Source organism: Bombus huntii, chromosome 9 (genome assembly GCF_024542735.1).
Source record: "Bombus huntii isolate Logan2020A chromosome 9, iyBomHunt1.1, whole genome shotgun sequence".
Taxonomy (NCBI): Eukaryota; Metazoa; Arthropoda; class Insecta; order Hymenoptera; family Apidae; genus Bombus; species Bombus huntii.
In genome coordinates this window covers 1,454,836-1,478,425 of record NC_066246.1, presented here as the reverse complement: position 1 = coordinate 1,478,425, position 23,590 = coordinate 1,454,836, and the positions used below count along the sequence as shown (strand labels likewise).

The 23,590-nt window shown below is 38.7% G+C and overlaps 1 protein-coding gene across 2 annotated transcripts in view; it reads right to left on the bottom strand.

Annotated features, from left to right (window-relative positions):
• LOC126869164 (muscle-specific protein 300 kDa) overlaps positions 1-23,590 on the bottom strand; it is a 64,621-nt gene that overhangs the window by 37,686 nt on the left and 3,345 nt on the right. Inside the window, exons 2-14 of one of the 2 annotated variants that reach the window (XM_050625349.1) lie at positions 8,002-8,063; positions 7,145-7,240; positions 6,983-7,066; positions 6,751-6,843; positions 6,319-6,342; positions 5,823-6,001; positions 4,957-5,344; positions 4,723-4,869; positions 3,748-4,288; positions 1,623-3,306; positions 1,346-1,454; positions 1,172-1,186; positions 15-1,059 (exon numbers count right to left, since the gene is read on the bottom strand). In XM_050625349.1, coding sequence (XP_050481306.1) covers positions 15-1,059; positions 1,172-1,186; positions 1,346-1,454; positions 1,623-3,306; positions 3,748-4,288; positions 4,723-4,869; positions 4,957-5,344; positions 5,823-6,001; positions 6,319-6,342; positions 6,751-6,843; positions 6,983-7,066; positions 7,145-7,240; positions 8,002-8,063 — 4,467 coding nt within the window. The remainder of the gene's footprint in view (positions 1-14; positions 1,060-1,171; positions 1,187-1,345; positions 1,455-1,622; positions 3,307-3,747; positions 4,289-4,722; positions 4,870-4,956; positions 5,345-5,822; positions 6,002-6,318; positions 6,343-6,750; positions 6,844-6,982; positions 7,067-7,144; positions 7,241-8,001; positions 8,064-23,590) is intronic. The other variant, XM_050625352.1, reaches the window with a different exon arrangement.

Below are 23,590 nucleotides of genomic sequence, written 5' to 3'. Positions count from 1 at the left end.
AGTTTCGTTCGTACCTTTCACCAGTTTCTCCGATTCCTCTTCGAGGAATTTCAACGTCCTGCTTCTCTCCTGGATATCTTTCTGCAAGATCTCAGTTCTATAAACCATTTCTTCGGGAGTGGTCGCCAAGTTTTCCGCATCTGCAATCGATTGAGGCGCACTTTGTTGCGTCCATAATTGCAACTCGTTCAATTTCGCCTGGAACTTGTTCCACCTGGTACTATGCTCCTGCAGATAGACAACCTTCTCCTGCACGGTCTTCAGGGTAGTCTCCACTCGTTTCTCAGTTTGAGTGATCTCTTTCTTCAGTACTTCCTTTCTTTCAGGTGATGCAATCTCTGTCAAATGACTGTACGTCTCTTGCAGCTTCTTCATCATCTCTTCGGTGGATTTTCTCAATGTGGAGCTAAAGTCCTGCTTACTCTGAAGGTCGGATGATACCTGGGACGCTTCGTAATAGGTAGTCGACTCGATTTTTCTCAATTCTTCCTCAGCTTGCTCGATTAATCTCATGATCTCCTCTTTCTGTTGCAAGTAAGTATTCCACAACTTCTGCGAGCTCTTCAGAGACTTCAAGGTCTCCACGCTCTGACCATAAGTATCATTCCAGCTTGATTCTAATTGCTGAACCTCCAAGGACACAAATGGAGGCGCGTGTTGGTCTTTCAAAAGATCTTTACCACGTTGAAGCATGCTCACGATATTTGATCTCTGTTGTTCCAACTGGTTCAAACGGCTTTCCTGATGAGTAACCGCGGTCTGCAAGGTCTCCGGGATTTCAGACACTACGTCCACCTTCGATTGATCTTTGACCTTGTGCAAAAGAGTGCACACCTCGCGCACTTCTTTTCTGTACGTGTAGCTTTTCGAATAGATATCGGTTTTCGTCATGGTGATTTCTATGGTTGGTATGAGGTTCTTATAACGAGTAATCAACTGTTCCAAACGGTTCTGCTCTGAAAGAGCTTCGTGATCTGAACGATTGGAAGTCAGGCTATCCAAGGTTTGGACCAGCCATTTCATCTCTTCCCGCTTGCTGTCTGCTTCTCTACATATTTTCTGTTGAACAATTTGAAGAAATTTATTCTAATATGCCACATTTATCTTGGATATTGTAACGTGAGGTTTTTATATCGAATTTTCATGGTGAAGTGTACGTGATCATACTTACCGTTAACACTTGAACCTACGTCCAGTGTAAGCAATACAAGAAGAGAATGAAGAAGAAATGTTTAAATACAACGTGCGTGGTGAAGAGAAAAATGCTTCGCGTTAACAATGCCTTGTAATGCACACATCTAAATTTCTATTATTGTTTAAGAGTAAGAATAGGGATGATCCTTACCTGGAATACCGTTTTTTCTGTTTCGAATTCCTCCAGCGTATTCACCTCGTGCAGAATAGTCGCCAGGTTACTGTCTACATGGTCCATCCATCGTACCATCTCGTCAAATCTGAATCAACAATTCGTATACGAATAAAAATTTACGAAGATAGCAGAAATTCGTAAAAAATAGAAATCTAAATAAAAAAGATTCGTAAAAAGATAATTCGAAGAATGGAAATTCTTCAAATTTACTATAGGTCAACGATAGATGATCCACAGCCTTCGCGATACTTACTTTTTCTTATAGGCAGCCCACTGCTCAGGCACTTGTTTCAATTGTTCCCTCAAACGTTCCACTCTCTGAGCGGAATCCTCCCACAGGCGTTCAGCATGTTGTGCAGCCTCAGACAAACTAGTATCGTTAGGTATCAGCTGGCTATAAGCATTGCTGATCTTCTTCAAAGTCTGCAGGCACTTTTCTACTTCCAGAACTGTACCACGGTTCACGAAAAACTCTTTATTCCTCTGCAGTATATTCTCAACATTGTCATTCTTCATCAAAGCCTGCTGTTCCGAATTCACCTCCACCTCGATCTCCTTCAGGTACTGCAGGAACGTGGTTTCATCCAGGCGAAACTCGAGTCTCATTAAATGAAGAGGAGCGAACGTCAACACCTCCTTCCAACGTTTCTGAAGCGATTCGACAGCTTCCAAAATAGGAGCTTGCTTCTCAACGGGCAGAATATTCTTCAAGTCTTGTCCAGCGTTCACAAAGTCTTGGATCCACTTCTCATTTACATTGCTAAAGAAGTTCTTGTGATACTCTATAGATCGTCTATTATCGGTATGTTTGTCATTCATCATGGTTTCAGCGACCGACAGCCACTCACAGACCTGTCGTTCGCATTCTTTGAACCTGGCCCAGCATCTAACAGCTTCCTGAAGCCGTTGTTCCAATGCTTGAGCCGCTTGAGACACTCGATTGAACCGTTCGTTCAACTCTCTCAAGGTTCTGCCACCTTCTGCAGTAGCTACATCCGCGTGACTGTCCACAGACTTCACTATACTGGAGAATACTTTGTTCTTAGACTCCAGCATGGATTTATAGTAGAGAGTTCTCGAGAAGAAGGCTTTATGCCGCTCTAACTGAGCCAAGATATGCTCTCTACCACCTGATAAGTCGACATTGGTCAACATTCTCTCTGCTTCGTCCAACCAGGCAGCTATTTCCTTCTGGCCAGCTTCTAGAGACTCCTGCTGAACCAGAAGTTGATGGTACAGATGCAATTGCATCGGTATTAAGGCTCGTACTTTGACCAACGCCTCCTTCTCTTTCTTCAGGGTGTTCATCATTTTGTCTACTTCGTCTCGAGATAAATCTTGAATAAGTGACTGGAATTTTTTGCTGATACTCTTGAAAAGATCTTCGATTCCTTCTACTTCATTATGGAAGACTTGCAGCTTCTCACCGTAGGCCTTGATCTTCTCGGTTGAGGTTAGATCGGTAGCTGACAATGCCAATTCAACGTTTCTCAGCCACTTTTGTAAAGTTTCCACGCCCTGTCTGTAGTCTTTTCTATTTCGTATCACATCTCCAGCGTGCATGTACTGCTTCGCTTCCTGGAACAGCGAGTCCCATCTAGAAGCTAGACTCGTGTAACGTTGCTTCAATTGCAGGGCGACTGGTTCGTCGGATGTGGCGATTAAGAACGTCACTGTGTCCGACAATTGTTGGTGTTTGTCTTTCCACACGCTTATATCTTGGAAGAATTCCATTTTGTCCTCTTCGGGAAGGTTCAAGGCAGGTTCAGCACGGTTCAACCAAGTCACGAACTCATCGGAGATTATGTTCCAGCGACGCCAATATGCTACCACTTCCTCAAGCATGCTTTGCACGCAACGCAGATCCATGGACACGCTTTTCCACTTGTCGCTGGTCTCTCGCATGAAACGATCGATGCTCGCTCTTTCTTCAGTGTCTAGGGCATAGCAAAGCAGATATTTGTAGAGTAAACGTTTGTCCACGATCGGAATTTATAACTCTCAATTGGTATCCTCGAATCGTAGATGATTAACGGTAATTTACGATAATTATTATTTAATCTTAAAGTGCTCCGTATTAATTTTGTATCGTATGGTTTACCTAATAAAGACTATCAATCGTGCTGACTTACGATCTAACGATTGTTATTAATATCTCTATTTAAACTCAAAAAAAAATGTTCTTTAATTTAAGGCAGAGCAAATGGTAGTCATTTTGGTATCCCAGAGAAAACTGTACCTTCGTGTCTCTACCCTTAATAACAGACGCTAAACATCGGATCAGTAAATACAATTAATTGACAAAATTGAGAATTTGTAAATTTTAATGGACAAATGTCGTGGCCTAAATCAATAAAATTACAGAGATCACCGCTCACCTACGTCACCTTCGCGTTTGTAGTCCTCGACGACTTGTTGCATGTCCAGGTAGGCTTTCTGGAACTCCTGGAAAATTCTGTTTCGCGATACGAAGTTTCTATATTGCTCCAACATCTGGTGCACACTCTCTTCGGTATCGTATTTCACGCTCCAACTCTTCAACTTCGTTTCAACTAGGAACAAGAAAGCAATAAGGCAGCACTTATGCTCCAGGAACTTTAGTCGGATTCTACGTTTGGCGGCGCGACTCGCCAGACTATCCAATCGGGTCGCCATTTCGTTCAGTTGTTGAGGATGTACTTTCAACGCGGCCTCGCTACTTCTCGCCGCTTGAAATCGTTCCGTCATGGACGGAAGATCGAGGAAAAACTTTTTGTGCTCCTCGAGCTTATTCGAGATTATGTTGGCGGTTTCTTCTGTCATTTCCTCGGGGATGTCGTTGTCGGATAGCAGAAGATCCTCTGCGCGACACAACCATCTTCCCACGACCCCTAATTCACCTGGCAAATAGGAGTCTAGGAGCCAGAGCCAGCGTAACATCTGCGAAATTCGAATAGAAAATATCTTTATATACAAGTTACGTTTATTAGTTAATTCTTTATGGGCAAACATATTTTTTCACACTCCATACACACATCGAATCATTGATATTTATGTTTTACTGTTCCGGATTTCTAAAAAGTTTGAAAATCTTCCGAGACTTTTATCCATTCATCGAACGATCATTTATTAAGTAAACCATTAAAAGTTTATAATAGAGTTCCTGAGCTGAAACTTCACTTGGATCGTCAACGATGCAATTTGCCTACCCAGCGATAAATGTTCATAATTAATTTGTCAAACTCAAACTTTGATGATCGAACGTGGTACACAGATGAACGTCAGACTGAGAGCTGCCAGTCGAAATTTACATTGTTTTGACTGTTAAATCATCCCAATAGATTTATTTATTATCTCATAAAATTTCAACTCACCAGCATCTCCAGGGTCTTCCACAGATCTTGCACGTGCTTCCACGAGTCCCGCGTGATGCTGATCATGCTAGGCGTCTCGACGAGACGCTGTAGCTTATTGTACACAACCCTCTGTTGCTCGACTTCTGCTTTCAACGCGGCGTACTCCTTCGAATATAAAATTCAAACAAAAAAACACCATTAAAACCGCTGTTCCTCGATTACTAAAATAATCGTACAGACACTAAAACATACATCATAACTCAACGGGGAGCTACCCATCTGTTCCAGGTATTTCAGCCTTTCGTACAACCAACCAAGCAGATTATCATACTCCTGCTGTACGGCCGCGAACGAATCGGAAGCGGCGGATCCCGGTTCCGGATATTTGTGTAAAAACTGAGCCACGTATGTCATGATTGATTTTTCATCGGGTTGGGGAACGTCGACGTCCTCGGGATCGAGAAGTCTGGCGATACCCAGCTCGGATTCGGCCACGTCGAACGCCGTTGCTAGACGAGCTCTGTTCGTTGCTTCTCTCATGGCCGCGATGTTCACCAAGTTCGCCTTGATAGCGTCGATGATGGCCAGGAAGGCGTTGCCGTCACGCCAGCTTTCGCCGAAGTCGCGCACTTGGATGTCCCTGTGTTGAGAAAAGTAACGTTTACCTTTTGTAAATTAGGAAATTATCAGTGTTGCGATATTAGCACTGGTTTAACGGTATTTTCGACGCTTTAATTCTGGTTTTCTTTCCAATGGCAGGACTTTCAACGACTAGAGCGTGAAACTAGTATCAAAGAAATCAACTCGAAGGATATGTAAAAGGATATACATACAATGCGAAGACGAAAATGTTTCATTTGCGTTTTACAAAAGAATCATTCACGTGGCTAGAAATGCACCACATAAACAGGATAAAATTTTGACGAAATATTATGAATTGGTCAGTTTAAATACTCTGCTAGTTTCAGTGATACATTTTTTAATAGTGTGTTAAAAGCGGTGGATTTTGTTGCGTGTCCCGTTTTTTTGCAAATGCACAAATTACATGGAATCCTATTATACACCAGGGCATTAAACGACAAATAGCTAAATATAAAGATTATATATAAAATACTGACTTTGGCAGAGCGTTGGTGACCCACTGAAGCAGAGTCTTCCTCGCTCCCTGTTTCCATTTCTCGCTACTGATGCGTTTCCTCTCGCTGGTCGCGGATCCTTGGGTACTAAGACTCTCTAAACTGCTCTGACTACCCCACGTATGTCCAAGGTATTCCAAAGCTCTGGTATTTTCCTCGATCTAGAAAAACGCGCGATCAGTGGACCGCGAAATATGGAGTTCGAACAACAACCAACAAGGTCGGGGTATCGAGGGTGAGAACAGAAAAATTCACAAAGGGAAGGACTAGCGTGCGTACTAGGGTGATGCGTAAGATCATGTAGGTGCGTGCTAACTTAATACTCTCCTCTGTACACACAGATCTTTTCTACGGCTTTACTTTTCATATAAACTTCGTATCAGGTTAGACGGCAATCTCTTTTCTTTTTTTTATTTTTTATTTTTTTTTTTTTTTGGTTCAGTTCTTTTTTTTTTTTTTTTTTTAATTAGCTACTCACCTTCCTTCGATCCTTCGATCGTAGCTTGTTTTCATGGAATAAATACGGTTAGCAGAATGGAATGTAATTTCTTACTTCGCTCTTAACGAGGATTAATTTTGTTAATAAGAAAAATTATCAACTTTAAGTGGAAAAAAATTTTGGTTAAAAAAAAGAACGGTGTGCTCGTATAAAGAATTATTCCTCTAAGATTTCACGAAACAATTGGGTAGGAAAAAAGTGATCGAACAACTTCGTGATACAAGCAAATTAATCCCCGCTGCAAACGATCGTCGCAGTGCTGCCGCGCGGATATCGTAACGCGTTTATGTAATTCGATGTTACATGTGGCACGGGCGTCTTATTTAAGCAACTACCGCATTCTAGTAATACGTGTGCGATTTTTTCAATAGCTTCGATTGTATTCGACTGTACGAATGGAAGAACGTCTACCTGGAAGTAAAGAATGATGGTCCATATCAGGCCCAACACTACGGGCGGTCGTCCGTCTACCAAATCGGACGAATTTATGTTCACTAGCTTGATCTGCAACAGAGAGTCACAAATGTATATTATACTACACGCCTTTCCAGCCATACAACAATTTTCAATTTGAATTTTTTCAATCTCACATTTGAAGTTTCAGAATTCTGGTTTTGGTTTTTTCAACAGTACGATTACTCACCTTTTTGCTCTGTAAGAATTGAAGCGCTGTGTTTGCGTTGCTAAGAAAATGCGGTCTCTTCAGGTTTCGGCCCCTTTCCACCGGCTGTGAACAGACAAACGCGTTTCGTACGAGCATATTTTATCGATCGAGAGTTACAGGACAACCGTTGCTGAAACTTACCAGCTTCTCGCCGGACAAAACTTCAAGCAATGCGAGTAGGCGGGTACCATCTTTGAGGTCCTCGATCAAATCGTCCACTCGAAGCGGTGGACTTCTCTGAAAGCGATTTCGATCATCGATACTCTCCTTCCTTGCTACTCGACACTCGCAACGAAACTTGTATACGACAATCGAGAATTCATGAACAAAAATTTCGAAAAAAAAAATAAAAATATACGATCGTCAAACATCCCTAGCTGTATGAGAGAAAACGAAGTCGTTACGATTATTTACGAGAAATTTTGTCGTAACTATAAATTCGAAGGAAATAAATGTTAATGGAATTTTCCAAATTCACGTCACGTTTCTGATCGAATTGGATTTCATTTCGTGACGAACGAATCTTCCCTACAGTTTTTGTGCGTGTATTTCTGGATAAATTAAAAATAGCACGACAGGTGAATCTTCCCTATTTCGATCAGAGGACAGCATCGAACGTAATGTCGTGCCGGTTCTGGGGCATGCACGTCCTCGAGTTCCGGGATTTCTAATTCAAGTTTCGAAGTATCCGGAAGTGCGGAAGTAGGGGAGCGATATCGAGACTCGCGAGCCAGGCACGAGTTATTCCACCGAACTTCTGATATTCGTGATGAGCAGTAATTTCAACGATGCATTATTATACAGAAGGGACGATAAAAAACGAAAAAGAGGCAAGAAAATTTGCGTAACATTCGGTGTATGGGAATTATTTAGAAGGAAAGAGATGGTTTACGGAAAGAGAAACAACCGGAAGGTTTTTCGAGTTCTTCGTCCTGTCACTTGGTTCCGGAAAGCTGTTTTTACGAGTTTTATCTGAATTTTTGCCTGCTTGTCCTTACCTTAGAAAGGTAAGAATTGATCCAGTTGACAAAAGTTTTCTTCTGTACGCGTTCTTGTTCGTCTGAAAAGAAAAGAAGAGAATTTTTTATAAATTGGCGACACAATTATATTAAATCTACGCTTATCTTAAAACCAATTTGATATTTTCGTAGTAATAATCTTAATCGTCTGCTCCTCGTATCAATTAAATTTAAGAAACGATATTTTCCACGTCTCTCTATTATTTGCGATATGGCGCTAGTAAGTTTGCGTCTAATTGTGCGAGAATTTTCAGTTTGTTTATTTCTAGTGGAAGAGCTTGTAAATTTAACTATTTATCTCGAGGCAGCATCAACTTTGTAGCATTATGTGAATTCGTCTCAAGATGCGAATTGAATTAGCATCATGAGGGATAAACAAGTTTTGTTTATCAAATGAAGTTCGCAGTTGGGTTAAGCGTTATTTTACAAATAATTCGACCAATTATTTAATAACATCTGTTAATTGTTGATACAGGCAAAACATTGAAAATTCTTTTGAAAAGAAAACAAGCGTTTTCAGAAACTGAGAAGTCTTCGTAGATCTGTCATCACTGATATTCGAAACATGTCGATTGTCTGGGTTCTCATTATCGTCCGCGACACTTAATCCCCTTAATGCCTTTCGAGATAAGTGAAAATTCTACGCACGAATACATAAACGAATCGCATTGATTCTCGCAATAAGCGAGCACATAGGAAAAAACTGGTTTTATCAAGCTTGAAAAATATCTTTTATACGTATCGTGATCTTATAGTTATAGGTATCGTGACTGTTGTGGAATTTGCAATTCGTATACCGTATCGTTAAATAATCGATATTGGCCTCTGAAATCCAAGAATAATTATGACACGATATTCGACGAAATTCGTGATGGAGATGGCGAGAAAACATAGGCGATAATATTCGTACGCAGCGTTTGAATAAATGCTACGTACAGTCTTGTCATTACGTCATCGACAATTGCGGAGCCTCGTGATCGTTGCGTTGTGTGAACTGTAAATCGAGTTAGAAATCACGCTCTCAGCTTGAAATCGGTATTGCTCCACGTATCGCATATAAACTGATCGAATCTTCTGTTAAATGGTTAATTGGAAAATAAAAACTGGCGATCAGAGTGGTATAGAGAAGGTATCGCAGCGAAGTAGCTGAAACCAGTTTCCCACGTAGTAAATTTAGCCATGCGCGTATGCCGCGTCGAATAGACTGCTTTTATTGGCAGTAAACGTTCACGCTCTTACGTGGGCCTTTAAAATATCTTTCCAGGTAGCCCGAATCATGTATACGATAGAGTTTCATTCATTTCTAGCTGAAAGAACCAATGTGCCGTTTTATTTTTTGCCAACCATTTACGTATGTTCTTTTTGCTATTAATAGCTGAGAAAGCATACGTTCGTTCTCAATTACGTTAACCTTTGTGTCATTTCATTCCCATTTACAACGCTGCAGTTAAAACTTTTTTTTATCAAGATAATCAAGAATGTAATACTTTCTACAAAATTTACATACGGAACGATATGCTTGGACTTGTCTTATTATCCTTTCGCGTTCTAGAAAACGTGGGTAAAAGTACGCATATTACTACGCTACTCACTTCGCAACATCGACGTTAAAATACCTTCGTTAAAGAAACGTTTGTAGTCTACACGTGACATTGATAGACTCCGTCTAGTGATATCTTGCTTATATCTCACCACGTCTATTAGCTTGCAATTTAACAGCACTCTCGATCGCTTGTAATACTCTGAAACGTATTTTATTCTATGGAATATAAAAAATGCCCGTGATCGGACAATTTCCTTTTTCTTTCGAACTTGCCAACTTTCTAAGGATAGTTGTGAGGATTAATTAGTTAATATTTTACACGTTAATATTTCGAGCGATCGTAAACAATGCGAAAGTGCAGGGAACTCCCGCAGAGTGGCTCGGAACAAGCAAAATTCGAGAATTCCCAGGGTTTCTAATTTTATGCACCCTTCGTCTCCGTACGAAAAACGTTCAGACCAAGCCTAATTACGGTGTTCCCGCGAAAAACACCGTAATCTCTATCGTGAATCGTATTATAAATCACGTTTCAAGGGATGTATCGCTCTTATTTTGGGAACGAGCACGCTGGACGATGGATCGTTGGCGTCGATAAGCTCGCAAGAGGAAAAGTCGCTAGGGACCGAGGGTCAATTAAAAAGTGCTCACGCTGCACGTGCGTGCAAGACGAAGAAGCTCGTGTGTAGACGCTGTTGGCACGCATACGTGATCTGCATACACAGTGCGTTCTGTCACTTCTCGCGACAGACGTGCTTATTACACGCTGCTTTGTTCCCCTTTCGCGTGTTCCTGCTATAGTCTGAAGAAAAGACGTTAGACGCACTATGTCGGAGTATATATTTTCCTCGTATCCGCTATTCTATGTCAATAAAAATCTATTATCACATTGTCGTCAAATGCTTTTTATTCTTCCATGGCTGCGTGTTAACAAATTCACAACGCGGATTCGAGTTGGCTTGTACTTTCAGGTTACACAGGATGGTTGGTAACTGGTGGTACAAGCGGAAAGGGGGTGATTCTACGCGAAAAAAGAAGTCGAAAATATAGAACAGAAATTTTTCGTTCGAGACTTTGTTTTCGAGAAAATCGTCTTTGAATTTTCGCTCGGTACGCGTGCGGTGAGTTATAATGGATCTCACTGTAGATCGTTGTCTCGATTGACGTTATTTTTTTAATTTTTAAAATTTTTAAATTTTTAAATTTTTAAATTTTCAAATTTTCAAATTTTCAAATTTTCAAATTTTCAAATTTTCAAATTTTCAAATTTTTAAATTTTCAAATTTTTAAATTTTCGAATTTTTAAATTTTCAAGTTTTTAAATTTTTAAATTTTTATTCTATATTTTCGACTTCTTTCTTCGCGTAGAATCACCCCCTTTCCGCTTATATCACCAGTTACCAACCACCCTATATATACACCACGAGCTTTTACGCATTTATGAGCAATTTAAAGATACAAAAACACATATAGTATAGTACTCGGCATACTATTTAGTTAGTCTAGGTCCTGCTTCTTTGATTCTGTTCATAAACATATGAATTTTCATGGTATATGTACAATGTGGTTTTGCGCAAAACGCGAACCAAGTGGTACGAAATGACGAAACAATATTTCACAATAATTCATATCAAACACATACGTAAAATTTTATAGTATAAAGACAAGTATTGCACGGTATCAAGTACAGCATTAAAGATGACGAATCCGCGATAAACATGCTAATGCGATATTTTAGCAGACAAATAATCTGAATATTCATATAATGCTCAAGTTCCATACTTTTATATTGTTGGATTTATGGTGGGGAGGCAACCTCGAGCATCAAGTTCTTCGATCGAGGCTATAGAAATGTAGATCATGGTGGCCACTCGTGGGAAGCTATCGTATTGTTTGCTAATAGCTATTTCTTGTATCTTAACGTGATAGATGAGTCAGGGCTTTTAAATATGGTTGAGAGCACTCGCATATACATAATTCGACACTCGAATATTTCTACTCGCCACTATATCAACGTCCTATTATTATCACGCGAACGATATTCTCATTGATGACACGTCGAGAGAAAGACGCAACTAACGTTAAATGAAAGACACCCTTTATGAGACTAATGGTACAATATACAGGGTGGTTGGTAACTGGTGGTACAAGCGGAAAGGGGGTGATTCTACGCGAAAAAAGAAATCGAAAATATAGAATAAAAATTTAAAAATTTGAAAATTTAAAAATTTGAAAATTTAAAAATTTGAAAATTTGAAAATTTAAAAATTTGAAAATTTGAAAATTTGAAAATTTAAAAATTTGAAAATTTGAAAATTTGAAAATTTGAAAATTTGAAAATTTAAAAATTTAAAAATTTAAAAATTTGAAAATTTGAAAATTTGAAAATTTGAAAATTTGAAAATTTGAAAATTTAAAAATTTAAAAATTTAAAAATTTTAAAAATTAAAAAAATAACGTCAATCGAGACAACGATCTACAGTGAGATCCGTTGTAACGTACCGCACGCGTACCGAGCGAAAATTCAAAGTCGATTTTCTCGAAAACAAAGCCTCAAATGAAAAATGTTTATTCTATATTTTCGACTTCTTTTTTCGCGTAGAATCACCCCCTTTCAGCTCGTACCACCAGTTACCAACCACCCTGTATATTGCACGGTAACTTAAGAAAATGGCTGGATTGAGATCCACTGGAACATAGGATTCTATTATACGATAAAAGGAACTACGTACATATCGTATTTAAAAAATTACCACCAACCTATATCTTATCAAAGTTGAGTGTATTATACGATCTATGTTATCGTATCGTTGCTATATATTTATTGTTAAAAGAAAAATCCATCTCGAAACGATTAAAGCTCTGGACTATCTATTAGCCGCGGCCGCTTTATTAATTCACACAGCATTGGAAAATTACAAGAGCACGTGATTGATGCACACGTAATGCACCGTAAAATTACACGTTTCGCGGCAACGATGTAATTTAACCGTTCGCCGTGACGGCTAGTTGATCGGAGACGAGAGCAAAAACTCGAGGATGGACCGAACCGAGGTATCTACCCGGTGAAAAGAAATTGAAAGTAGAAAAGGAAAAGAGAATGAGTCGTAAGACCGAGTGTAAACAGGGAATTACGTTATTAGTTGTAAATTACGGGGATTTGACATTTTATTGGCGGCTTAATGGAACGATAATGGGAGTCGTAGCCATTGGGAGACGCGCGATAAATTTTAAAGAAATACGTTTCGTACACTGCTACGGTCGAATATAACGTTCCTGCAGAGAATAAAAAAGAATCGAGACTGTGTTCGCGTGCATCGTAAAATGGCGGTGTCTCTGAACGACGAAAAGACGATTAATCCCCTCGTATTTTCAGGTCAGCATTCGTCAGACTTTTACCGTTGGTTGCATCGTCCCTAAGGTGCGGTCGCTTTTCACGAAAAATATAATTCAATAGGCTGTGTCTGACTAAGCAAGCTACTTATCTACTGTGCGTCGCATAACGGACGTATAGACGTACTCATATGCTAATGATCATTAGGCTTGCAAGTAGTTGTGTTAGAAATGCTCGTGCATAGTTCATCTTTAACCTTTTCATCGTCAAATTATTTGTCTGCGAATTTTCCATTCTGCTTATTGTATGGTGAATAAGCAGTGTTCGTAGATGAATCTTTGAATGGAATACAAATTATCTGTAATTTGTAGTGCAACACTAAAAAGTGTTAAAACGTAAAATATACAAAATGCAAGATATGAAATTGCATCAGCAACGAGTAAATTCCGACCTATCTTAAACTTGCGCACACTCGTCCAACGAAACGTTGCAATCTGCTCGTTAAGTCCCTATTTTACAAGGCGAACGTGTCTCGACGCTAGATAACGGGTATCAAACGTGCAACCGAGTCACGTTTTACCAAACGTAATTAAACAGAAACAATCGACACGATCACGTCGAAGCCCGACAGAAGTGGTCATTCGATGTTCGTGACATTTCTTGCGTATATTATAGTCTCACGAATTCATTAATAATGCCAACTTGAAACTTGATATTTCGAAAAATTCGATCGATAACGTTAGTTCGATCGTTTACAAAGGATCCACGTGTAAATCAAATGTGTCAAAATATTCGTAACTGATTTGCATTCGACGGAGATACCGAAGATTTTTAAAAAAAAAAATCTTTTTCGGTAGCTACCTACACAGAGTCCAACCCGTGGCCAATTAACAAAGCACTAAATTAAGCAATTCCCCTTCCAGAAGTTCTTCTGTCTTTGTACCCGCGTATACTCTTCGTCTCTTCTCCTTTTCCATCGACGAACGGTAGGTCTGACATTTTAAAATGATCTCAGTTTTCTCCCCTCTTTCCCTTGTTTTTTTTTTTTTTTACTTGGGAAGAGGCACACGCATAACACGAGTCGCGCATATAAATTCGTATTTTTAGCGCTTTCGTTCAGCCTGCACAACGCAGAGATGTTGAAAGCAAAAGGCGAGAAAAGGACAGCGAGATCGGTGAAATGAGACAAATTCTCGTGGATGACCTCATATGCTTGATAGCGCCTGTGTCTCTCTTACGAGAGAGGGGGAATCGATCGAGCTTCCTTTTCCTTTTCGTGCGAATCACCTTCTTCCTTTCCTTCATTTCGATTTCGTAAAATCGATGGAGATTGACGTAAACTGCGTAGTTAATGAGCCAATTCGTAGGTGTCCTTGAGAAGGAAGATAATCGACATTTTTCTTTTGATTATATTAACTTTTCTCTATCTCCCACTCTTTTCTCTTTCTAAAGTCCAATCCTTTCAACTCGAGGATTCTTTTCCTCTTTTTTTCGTTTTATTCTCTCTATTCTCTATAATTCTTTGTTTGAGTTCAATTTAGTAACACAGATGGGTGTTCATGACGGAGTAAGAATTCTATTTATTTCGTATGGTAAATTATGTTTCATCCAACGAGGAAAATAATAGATAGTTTCCTTTATCTCTCGTTTTAGATCGTGGCCTCTATTCTCTTTACTCGACTGCAATCTCGTGAAATTGACGAAGGTTCTCCGGTCCCGATCATCCGGTAATCCCAGGCCGTGTAACAGAAAATGCTTTTTGAAAAAGGGAAAATCGAGCAAGGCTGCTTTTTCCCCTCGTCATCTCACCTTGTTCTCTTTTCCTGACTTGATTTCACAAGGCTCGAGCTTCTCATCACTCCGTCCAACTGCAATCTTGCGAACTTGTCCGTTTTCTCGATCCTTTCGAAGAAGGATGTCTGCTTCATCGATCACTTTGTCCTATTTTCCAGTCTCACGTCCACTCTAACAGCTTGAATCTTTGAAATACTTTGTCCGATACATATCATTCCGATCTCCGTATAAAACGTATTCTATGCCGATTCTATTACGTCGTTTCGTACATTTTATCTTCTTTCATATATTTTGCCTGGAGTTTTGCGTGAAATTACAAACGCACATTACGAATTTAATCGTCGATGTATTTCTATTCTCCATCGCTGCTTCTCATTTGAAAGCTTAATCAAATGTACTAATCGGATAAATAGAAACACAACGTGATTTTGATAAAAACCAGCTAATAGTAAACTAAGGAAACTCGTATCTGTTAGGGTTGATTTCGTACAGTAAACTACTGTTGGTTGATGAAAGGAATCACGCAGCCACTCTGTATTTCCTGTTTGCAAAGGATATCGAATTGATCGCGACGTACAAACGATACCCGTGACGAATCTACGATTTCCTTTGGTTCATCAGCCGTGTATTTCTGCGTATTTTTATTACACCACTGTTACTCTATATTTACACGGTTCTGTGTCCCAGCAGATCATAAGGAATGAAACATAATATCTGAAGATAAAGAGTAACATTTCAATTTTGCCTTTTTTCTCTTATCGCTTCGTCAGTCGCGCTTTTGTGTCATAGATAATTCTGATGTAGATAACAATCGAAAATAATAACTTTGAAATACCGCGTCGTATAATAGGAACATCAAGAAATATCGTAGAATTTTCTCAGAATGTCTGGAAGTTTATAAAAGTAAAAGAATTAGACTTAAAAGAGAAAAAAAAAACAATTAATCACAGACGGCAATCTAACGTTTGTTTTCGTCATATTAGCGAAAGAAATTCACGATCGTTAAACAAGCATGATCACAAGACGGTGGTTGAGATAACGAAGCAAGGCCTTGACATTCCCAGCGCGATAAGAGAATTGATCTATTATACAACTGAAACTGCAATGTATAAAACTTAAGCTCCGCATCGTGATACGTTCCACGTCTATCGATGCTCAAACTCTTGAAAACGTTTCAAAAATACATTACGAAGAGATAAGTATCAAAGTGAAGTACATCTAGTGATTCTTAACTTACGTTTCTAGAGACGATTACCGTGGAAAATGGCTCACGAGCTCGTTTCAGCAACAAGTTTACACAACGGGATAATAATGTTCACTGCAACGACTTTCCTAAAGAGCCGCATTCGTAAGAACGCGAAAGCCTAACTTCCAATTATCGAATGCAACTGCACGCCATTTACTATGCATGCAGTTGCACACACGATGTGAGAGGTGTTCGAGGGTCGAAGTTTTGAGAGTTCCAGCCAATAACTCGTTCGATCGATTCATTCCAACTACGATATTACGATTTTCGAAAGGTTTCGTCGATCAACGGAAACAAGAAAAACAATCGGGAGGAAATATCAAAAATTACGTGAATCTGTTCTTCCAGTTTTCGATATTTTCCATTCTCGAACTATTAAAGTAAAAAATTAATTTTCGATAATCAGAAAAATCGGCTAGAAGAGACTAGTTTATTATCAAAATGATAATTTATTAGAGTAGGGAAAATATAAAATTTCTATAGATCTCCATAATTCGACAAATCCTATTCTTCCTGCAGTTTTCAATATTCGCCGCTCGATTTGCGAAGCAGTATTTTCCCTAAATAATTTTCCAGGCAACAGAACATTCTTCGTGGAAATAATAAATTAAAAAATGAAATGAAACAAAAGAATGGAATTTATGCCGGGTCATTACGATCGCTCTCCGTTAAAAAAGAACGACCGTGTGTTTGTACGCGTGATTGTTTGTTAATTACTTGCTAATGAGAGTGCAGAGGGGATGAAGTAAGATCGCATGCCGCCAGCCGACCATGGTTGCTCGTCAAGCAAATTGGAGAAAATTCGTGGTGTGCGTGCCGACCGTGCCTCGACCGCTGATATCCTTGCCGAAGTTGTCTTTCTGCGATTAATCCTCGTATGAAATCGACGTTCGTCCTCGAATAGGCTGTAAACTCGCTCGTACGCCAGTCGATTGAGGTCGAGTAGTAAGGGGAACATTCGTTTTTTCTAACGAGATTCGCAAGGTTGAGACGACAGATAAAAAGAGAGAGAAAGAAGAAGACGGAGAAGCGAATCTCGAATCGCGTAACTTTTCTTGAAACTAACAACGTGTTTGGAATAAAAGTATCACGTCTATAAATAGAGAACACGAGGCTGGTGGTGTGCAACTCTTGCACTATGACGGTTAGCGCGCCAATGATTTATTAAAGTCTCGAGTAAATGACGTTTAGGAGTCTGAGCAATGTCATCGACGCGACGTTATCGATCGGTTCCCTGTGACCATTAGAATCGTTCAGTAGATTCGTTCGGTTCTTGGTCAGACATCGGAACTTCAAATCGACATAGTAATCATTTAAATTAAATTAAATTAAATTCCACCGTTCAGTTCTGTTACGGGGTTTGGCATATCTCAAACGTTTTGGACGTTATCGTAACTTCATTCTCAAGTATCTCACGATGCTAATTGTAAGCGTCTCGATTCAAAAAGTGATCTAGTTACGGCGTTGGCCTTGTAGTTACGACCTACAAGTATCGATTAGAACTTTTTATAAGAAAAAGAATATTCAGACCATCCATTAGAGGGTGGATTCGTCTAATTAGAGGGTTTCATTTTTATTACATCAGTGTTTATTAAAATTGCAAATTGTGCTTCTTAAATTACTATGACTTAACAGAGTAAATAAAATAAGAATGACGTCATTATTGACGTTATCTTCTATTTATTTTACTAGAAAGAAGTGGCAAGAATTTCGTTTTTATTTTTCCATGATATTGACGTTCCTGGCACGACATTTTCAATGATCCAGGGACGAATATAGAATATAGAGGTTGCAAGCTGTCGTAATGGCTTAACCCTGTCCATCACGTGTCTAAGGGATAGGTAATCGCTTAACGGGAGGTACTTGGTCTATGTTTGGTCTAGTAACGAATACTCCATTCAATTTCCAAGATGTTGCGAGCTCATCGACGATAATTGCCAGGCGTTTCTGAATGGGAACGCACCTGCACGCCACGTGCGCGCAAAAATGCCACATCGCGAGAGTGTTACACCTAAAGTATTACGTTCTAAATATAAATTATCAAAGGCGCTACTGTCGAATATATGACACTGTTTTAAATTACCGTGGCAAGCAAAAAAGAAATTGAGATTTCGAGCGACCAGGCGTTGGATCGTCTTTCGTACGAATAAGCCAAAGGTCACTTTTCCATCGCTAAATATTATTTCGTTAATTCTTCCCTCGATTTTATTCATTTTCGCCCCCGCCATTTTCAAGATCTGACTTGGCGTCGGAGAAAAATCAGAGAAAGTAAAAAAATAATATTCGATTAACACGAGGTACCTGGTACCTTTCGTCTTTTATTTGCGAACGAAACGATCTATCTCTATCGACTTCGAGATCTATCGGATCGTTATCAAACCTATGGATTATCCACGATAATACGCGAATGTAAAGTATCACTTGTACGACTTTGGATGAAAGAAAAAAAAGAAACGAAATCCGATTACCACGAAGCCTAGAGAAACACGTTGTTCGTAGCATCTTGGATCGAATTTGTCTTTCATTGGCGATTAAAGCCCCGTAATATGAACGCCGGCTCGCTAGCAGATTATCGATCGACCCAATTGGATTGGCAGGTTGCGCCGATTCCTCATCAGGAAGTCCTTCCCCCTTGTTAAATCGCGCGCTCTGCAATTTCGCGCTTCTCGTTCGTTCGGTTCAGACGACTAACCAGCCCGACTAGACGAAGATAAAGTTAGCGTATCTAGCTGCAGATAGAACGAGACGGTTGGTGTCTGTAGCAGGTAGACGAGATAGAACCGGTATCGAGAGAAACCGGACGGAAGCAGATAGATACGCCAGACGCGATGAAAAGCAAAATAACGTGTTGTAATCTGTTTCCTTTATTTGAAGTATAATTGGTAAATCGGTTATTCATTTTGTAGGGATAATGACCGTGACTGTGAGACGTAAAATATTTTCTATATGGTTTTGTATGGTGCACGATGTTTTATAGACACTATAATCGTTAAAGAAAAGAACAATAGCGTACAATACCGAGAGGATTGTTGCTACCGTAACGTTCGTTACGGGTTTCGATACGATAAAAAGAAAAACAATGTAATCTACTGCTCTTGATTTACCGTGTGATTCGTGCAATTTCTATTTGACGATGGTAATCTTTAGAATTTGTGTAAAGAAGATCTCTATCTAGACTCGGATCATTGGAATTATTAATTCTCGAGTTGCTGTTAGTTCTTACGCTCTCGAGAGCTCTCGAGTTCTCTATAAGCTCGAAGCAATAAATTTGGAATTTCGTAGATGGAATATGAATTATATGCGAATTGAACGTATGAACGAAGATGCTCGAAGCAGAATGACTCGCTTGAAGAAAATGTAAAGGTAACTTTGACTCCACGTTGACGCCTTCGCCAAAAAAGATTCCGAGCAAATGTATATAATAACGCACGTCAGACGCGATGATGAAAGATATCTCGATTAATTTTAGATATCTTCGATCGCATCCGTCACGATCGAAAGCGTGGACAAGGATTTACAATAATTTCAACGGTAACAACGAATAACCAAGCAAATTTGTGTAACAGAAATATGGAAAGTTTGCAGAATCTTCCCTTTAATCGAGCAACGAAAGAAGAAGAAGAAGAAGAAGAAGGGGATCGTAAAACGAGAGAAGGGGAAGAAGAATCGTAAAACGGAAGATTGTCTTAAAAACCAGACATGGAAGAAAGACGAGAACAGTCAAAATATGACTGACAGAGAGAGAAAATATAGGACTGGGAAAGGTTGGAGAAGGAAAGACGGAGCAAAAGGTTCCAGACAAAGCGAGTACGCTCGGAGAGTAGCCTTGAACTGACGCCCAATAACGTCATCGTTTACTATTAATACGAGTTACTATATTACGTTTTATACGCAACACAATGCTACGTTCGATCGTGTCAGATTCTGAAACACACTGCCTCGACATGAATCCTAACAATCGTTACGTGTATTTTTCATCGCTGATGACGAACGATCGTTTGTTCTTCGACAGCGAACCTCGTCGTTTTTACGCAACTGTCATTCGTTCCCTTGGTCCAATTTATTACACCTGACTTAAGGTGTCTGTCATGAAATCGAGCGTATCACGTTATCCAGCATTTTGTTATATCGATTTTATCTCTTCCAAGAATCGAGGATTTCATTTTCAGATTTTTTCGTTTGCTTATTGTTTTCGTTTAATGTTCCATGATCAGAAGAGTTTCTAAATCCATATACTTAATATTTCATCGATTACTTCAGCGGTTATCTTCTAAAGTACTATTCCACTGTGCTTGCTTTTCATTCCAATATCTTCGGTTCAAGTTCATGTATATTACTTTAATTTCACTCATCTCTAAATAACGTAAAATCATAAATATAAATTCCATTTACGTGAACTGTATTTGTTGACATTTTTTAATTGTATATTTATTTATCGTTGGCGTTTTAATTATTGCCCGAATGACCGGTTGGTCCGACTACTGTCGCTGAATCTACTCATCTGTACATTACAAACCGTAGGCAGAACTCCACTGATTCTAAAAAGTTCTCAAAAACAGACGTGTTTTCCTCGACCTTCCTTTTCCTCGATTCTTCCTACGAAATTCGTATGTCAAGACTCGGGTGTCGCATAACGACGATCGTTTGTCAGCGTAATATCGTAGATGCTGACGCAACATATTTTTTCTTTTTAAAACGCTTAGTCAAGTGAGCCACGCGATATCTACGAATTCCAACAAAAGACGAGACTGAGATTCCGATTACTCGAAGGCCTATTCGATGAACGTCCGATTCGTACGTTGGCCAACGTGTGGTGACGTAAGGATTTAATAAGTTAGGGGACCGGAGAACCGCAGGAGACCTTGACCTCGCTCTCACCGCCGTTCTTTTCTTAACGTGGCCGCTGTTCGCGTTATCTGAACGCCGACGATTCGATTCCGTCCTCCCGATCAAGGAAGACTATGTTCAATTAAATCGAACACTGTCCCGCTGTTTTCGCGCTCTCTGTACTTCTGCCACGTGCAAATATCGCCGACTATTTATATTACATTAGCTGGACGAGGAAAATTTTGTTCTTAACCGAAGGCTGAACCCGATAAGGAGATAATTTCTATTAAGCTCGTATTAACGTAATTCTTTATTTTATTGATTTAAAACATTTATTTTAAATAACGCATGGATAACATTAAAGAGATCTTTGATGGATGTAGAAATCTTCGTGCACCTTACGAAAAGATTATCTCCGTTAGCAAATGAATATATTGCATACAGTTATATCGCGTACTTTATTTCAACAATAATATTTTAATCTCGATAAGTTTTTCTTAATGTGCTATTTATAAAACGGAATGTTTTAAAAGTGACTGCATATCACGGGAAGTTTGAAAATGTTCAATCCGTTTCATATCAAATTTCGAATATTTTCTGTCGAATAAAAAATGGTTTAAAAGATGACTGTGCAGATTATGACAATCTGTTTCGCTGAATATGATAGCACGTAGCTGGGAGTGAAATCGGCGATACCTAAATGAAAATGTCGACGAGTGTGAATTAAAGTTGAGTAGACGGCCAAGAAAGTTGTAAAAAAGTAATTTAACATGCCTGAATGTTCTGCTTGAGAAAAACGAGGAAAAAGTAGAGCAAAGTTATCAGGAAAGTTTAGACGCAAGGTGTTTAGTAGCCGAATCAGACGCGAATAAGCATAGCAAAGTTAACGAAAATTTGAAGAGACACGGATACATTTTGGCACCGATACCGGTAAACGTTAGTCGCGATAGTCGCCATACGCGAATCGTTTTCTGGTTGATCGAGAAACAGGGCAACGAACCGGTCTATTGCTCACGAATGCAAATAAAACGAAGCTTGTTAGGTCAAGATAACGACCAGCGTCTCGTAAACGAAGCACAACCAATCAATGGCTATTCGATACCACGACCGCAAACATTTTGCGGTTTTTTAATATTCAACCTTTGTACAGGATCTCGAATTTGACTTTCGTTTTCGAATCACCGGAACGATGTTTGACTAGTTTTATTAATTTTGTTGATATCGATTGGCATTTATGCCAACAGCATCGTCAAAACGACATATTCGTACTTTTTCATAGAAATTTTATAGATATAAATTTTGAGCGATTTTTCAATTGCTAAAGATTTCATAAAATTAAAAAGATTCGTACTTTTTCATAGAAATTTTATAAATATAAATTTTGAGGGATTTTTCAATCGTTAACGATTTCATAAAATTAAAAAGATTCGTACTTTTTCATAGAAATTTTATAAATATAAATTTTGAGGGATTTTTCAATCGTTAACGATTTCATAAAATTAAAAAGATTCGTACTTTTTCATAGAAATTTTATAAATATAAATTTTGAGGGATTTTTCAATCGTTAACGATTTCATAAAATTAAAAAGATTCCTACATTTTCATAGAAATTTTATAAATATAAATTTTGAGGGATTTTTCAATCGTTAACGATTTCATAAAATTAAAAAGATTCATACTTTTTCATAGAAATTTTATAAATATAAATTTTGAGGGATTTTTCAATTGCTAAAGATTTCATAAAATTAAAAAGATTCCTACTTTTTCATAGAAATTTTATAAATATAAATTTTGAGGGATTTTTCAATTGCTAAAGATTTCATAAAATTAAAAAGATTCCTACATTTTCATAGAAATTTTATAGATATAAATTTTGAGGAATTTTTCAATCGTTAACGATTTCATAAAATTAAAAAGATTCCTACTTTTTCATAGAAATTTTATAGATATAAATTTTGAGGGATTTTTCAATCGTTAACGATTTCATAAAATTCAAAGGATGTATTTGATGGATACGATTTTTTCTAAAATATATAGCTAAGAGCTTCCATTTTGGACAGGTTTTATACTTCAATCGTTTAGTTTCAATGTTTGAATCGCAGACATCCTATTCTTTACCTGTCGTTTTAGAAGAAGTTTTTAAACACTTTATCCGAATAATGAATATGTAGTGTGGGAAAATTACAGCGAAATAGCTCATATTGTTCGTATTCTACATATTACGTATTTTGAACACCGGCGATGTCGACCGTGGCCATGAAAATATTGTCGACTTGTCGACAACCGATCTTTCCGGTTTATCCCACGTAGTGCAAAGTGTTGAGCGTGGGCAATGCGATTATCGAGCGTAAACCGCAAATCAACGTTATCGAGCGTAAACCGCAAATTAACGTTATCGATCAACGATGACAATCAAGAAACACAGAAGATAAAGATTTACGCGACATGAAGCCCAATGCAACGATGTAACTTCCAAAACATTTAATCAGCAATTCAGATGAAAAATGTAAATCTATCAAATTTCTATAAAGAATAAAAAATTCGTCATGTCGACAAATCCAGTAGTTTTAATACCACAAATATAAATTTTCCAAATTGCAGAAAACCGCATCACCGGAAAATGGCAACGACGTATCAGACCTTGTTCGTTACGTCGAGTTTCAAACGACTGGTTTAACCAGGTCTGACCCTTATGACTGCGTTCCGCGTTATCTATTTTAGACTTAAAACCAGTTAAGAACGTTTTTCCCTTATCTAATCCTCGCTGATTATTTCAAGTTCTTGCGACGACGAGGACGTCGTTCCGTGTTCGCCACGGTTTCGTAAG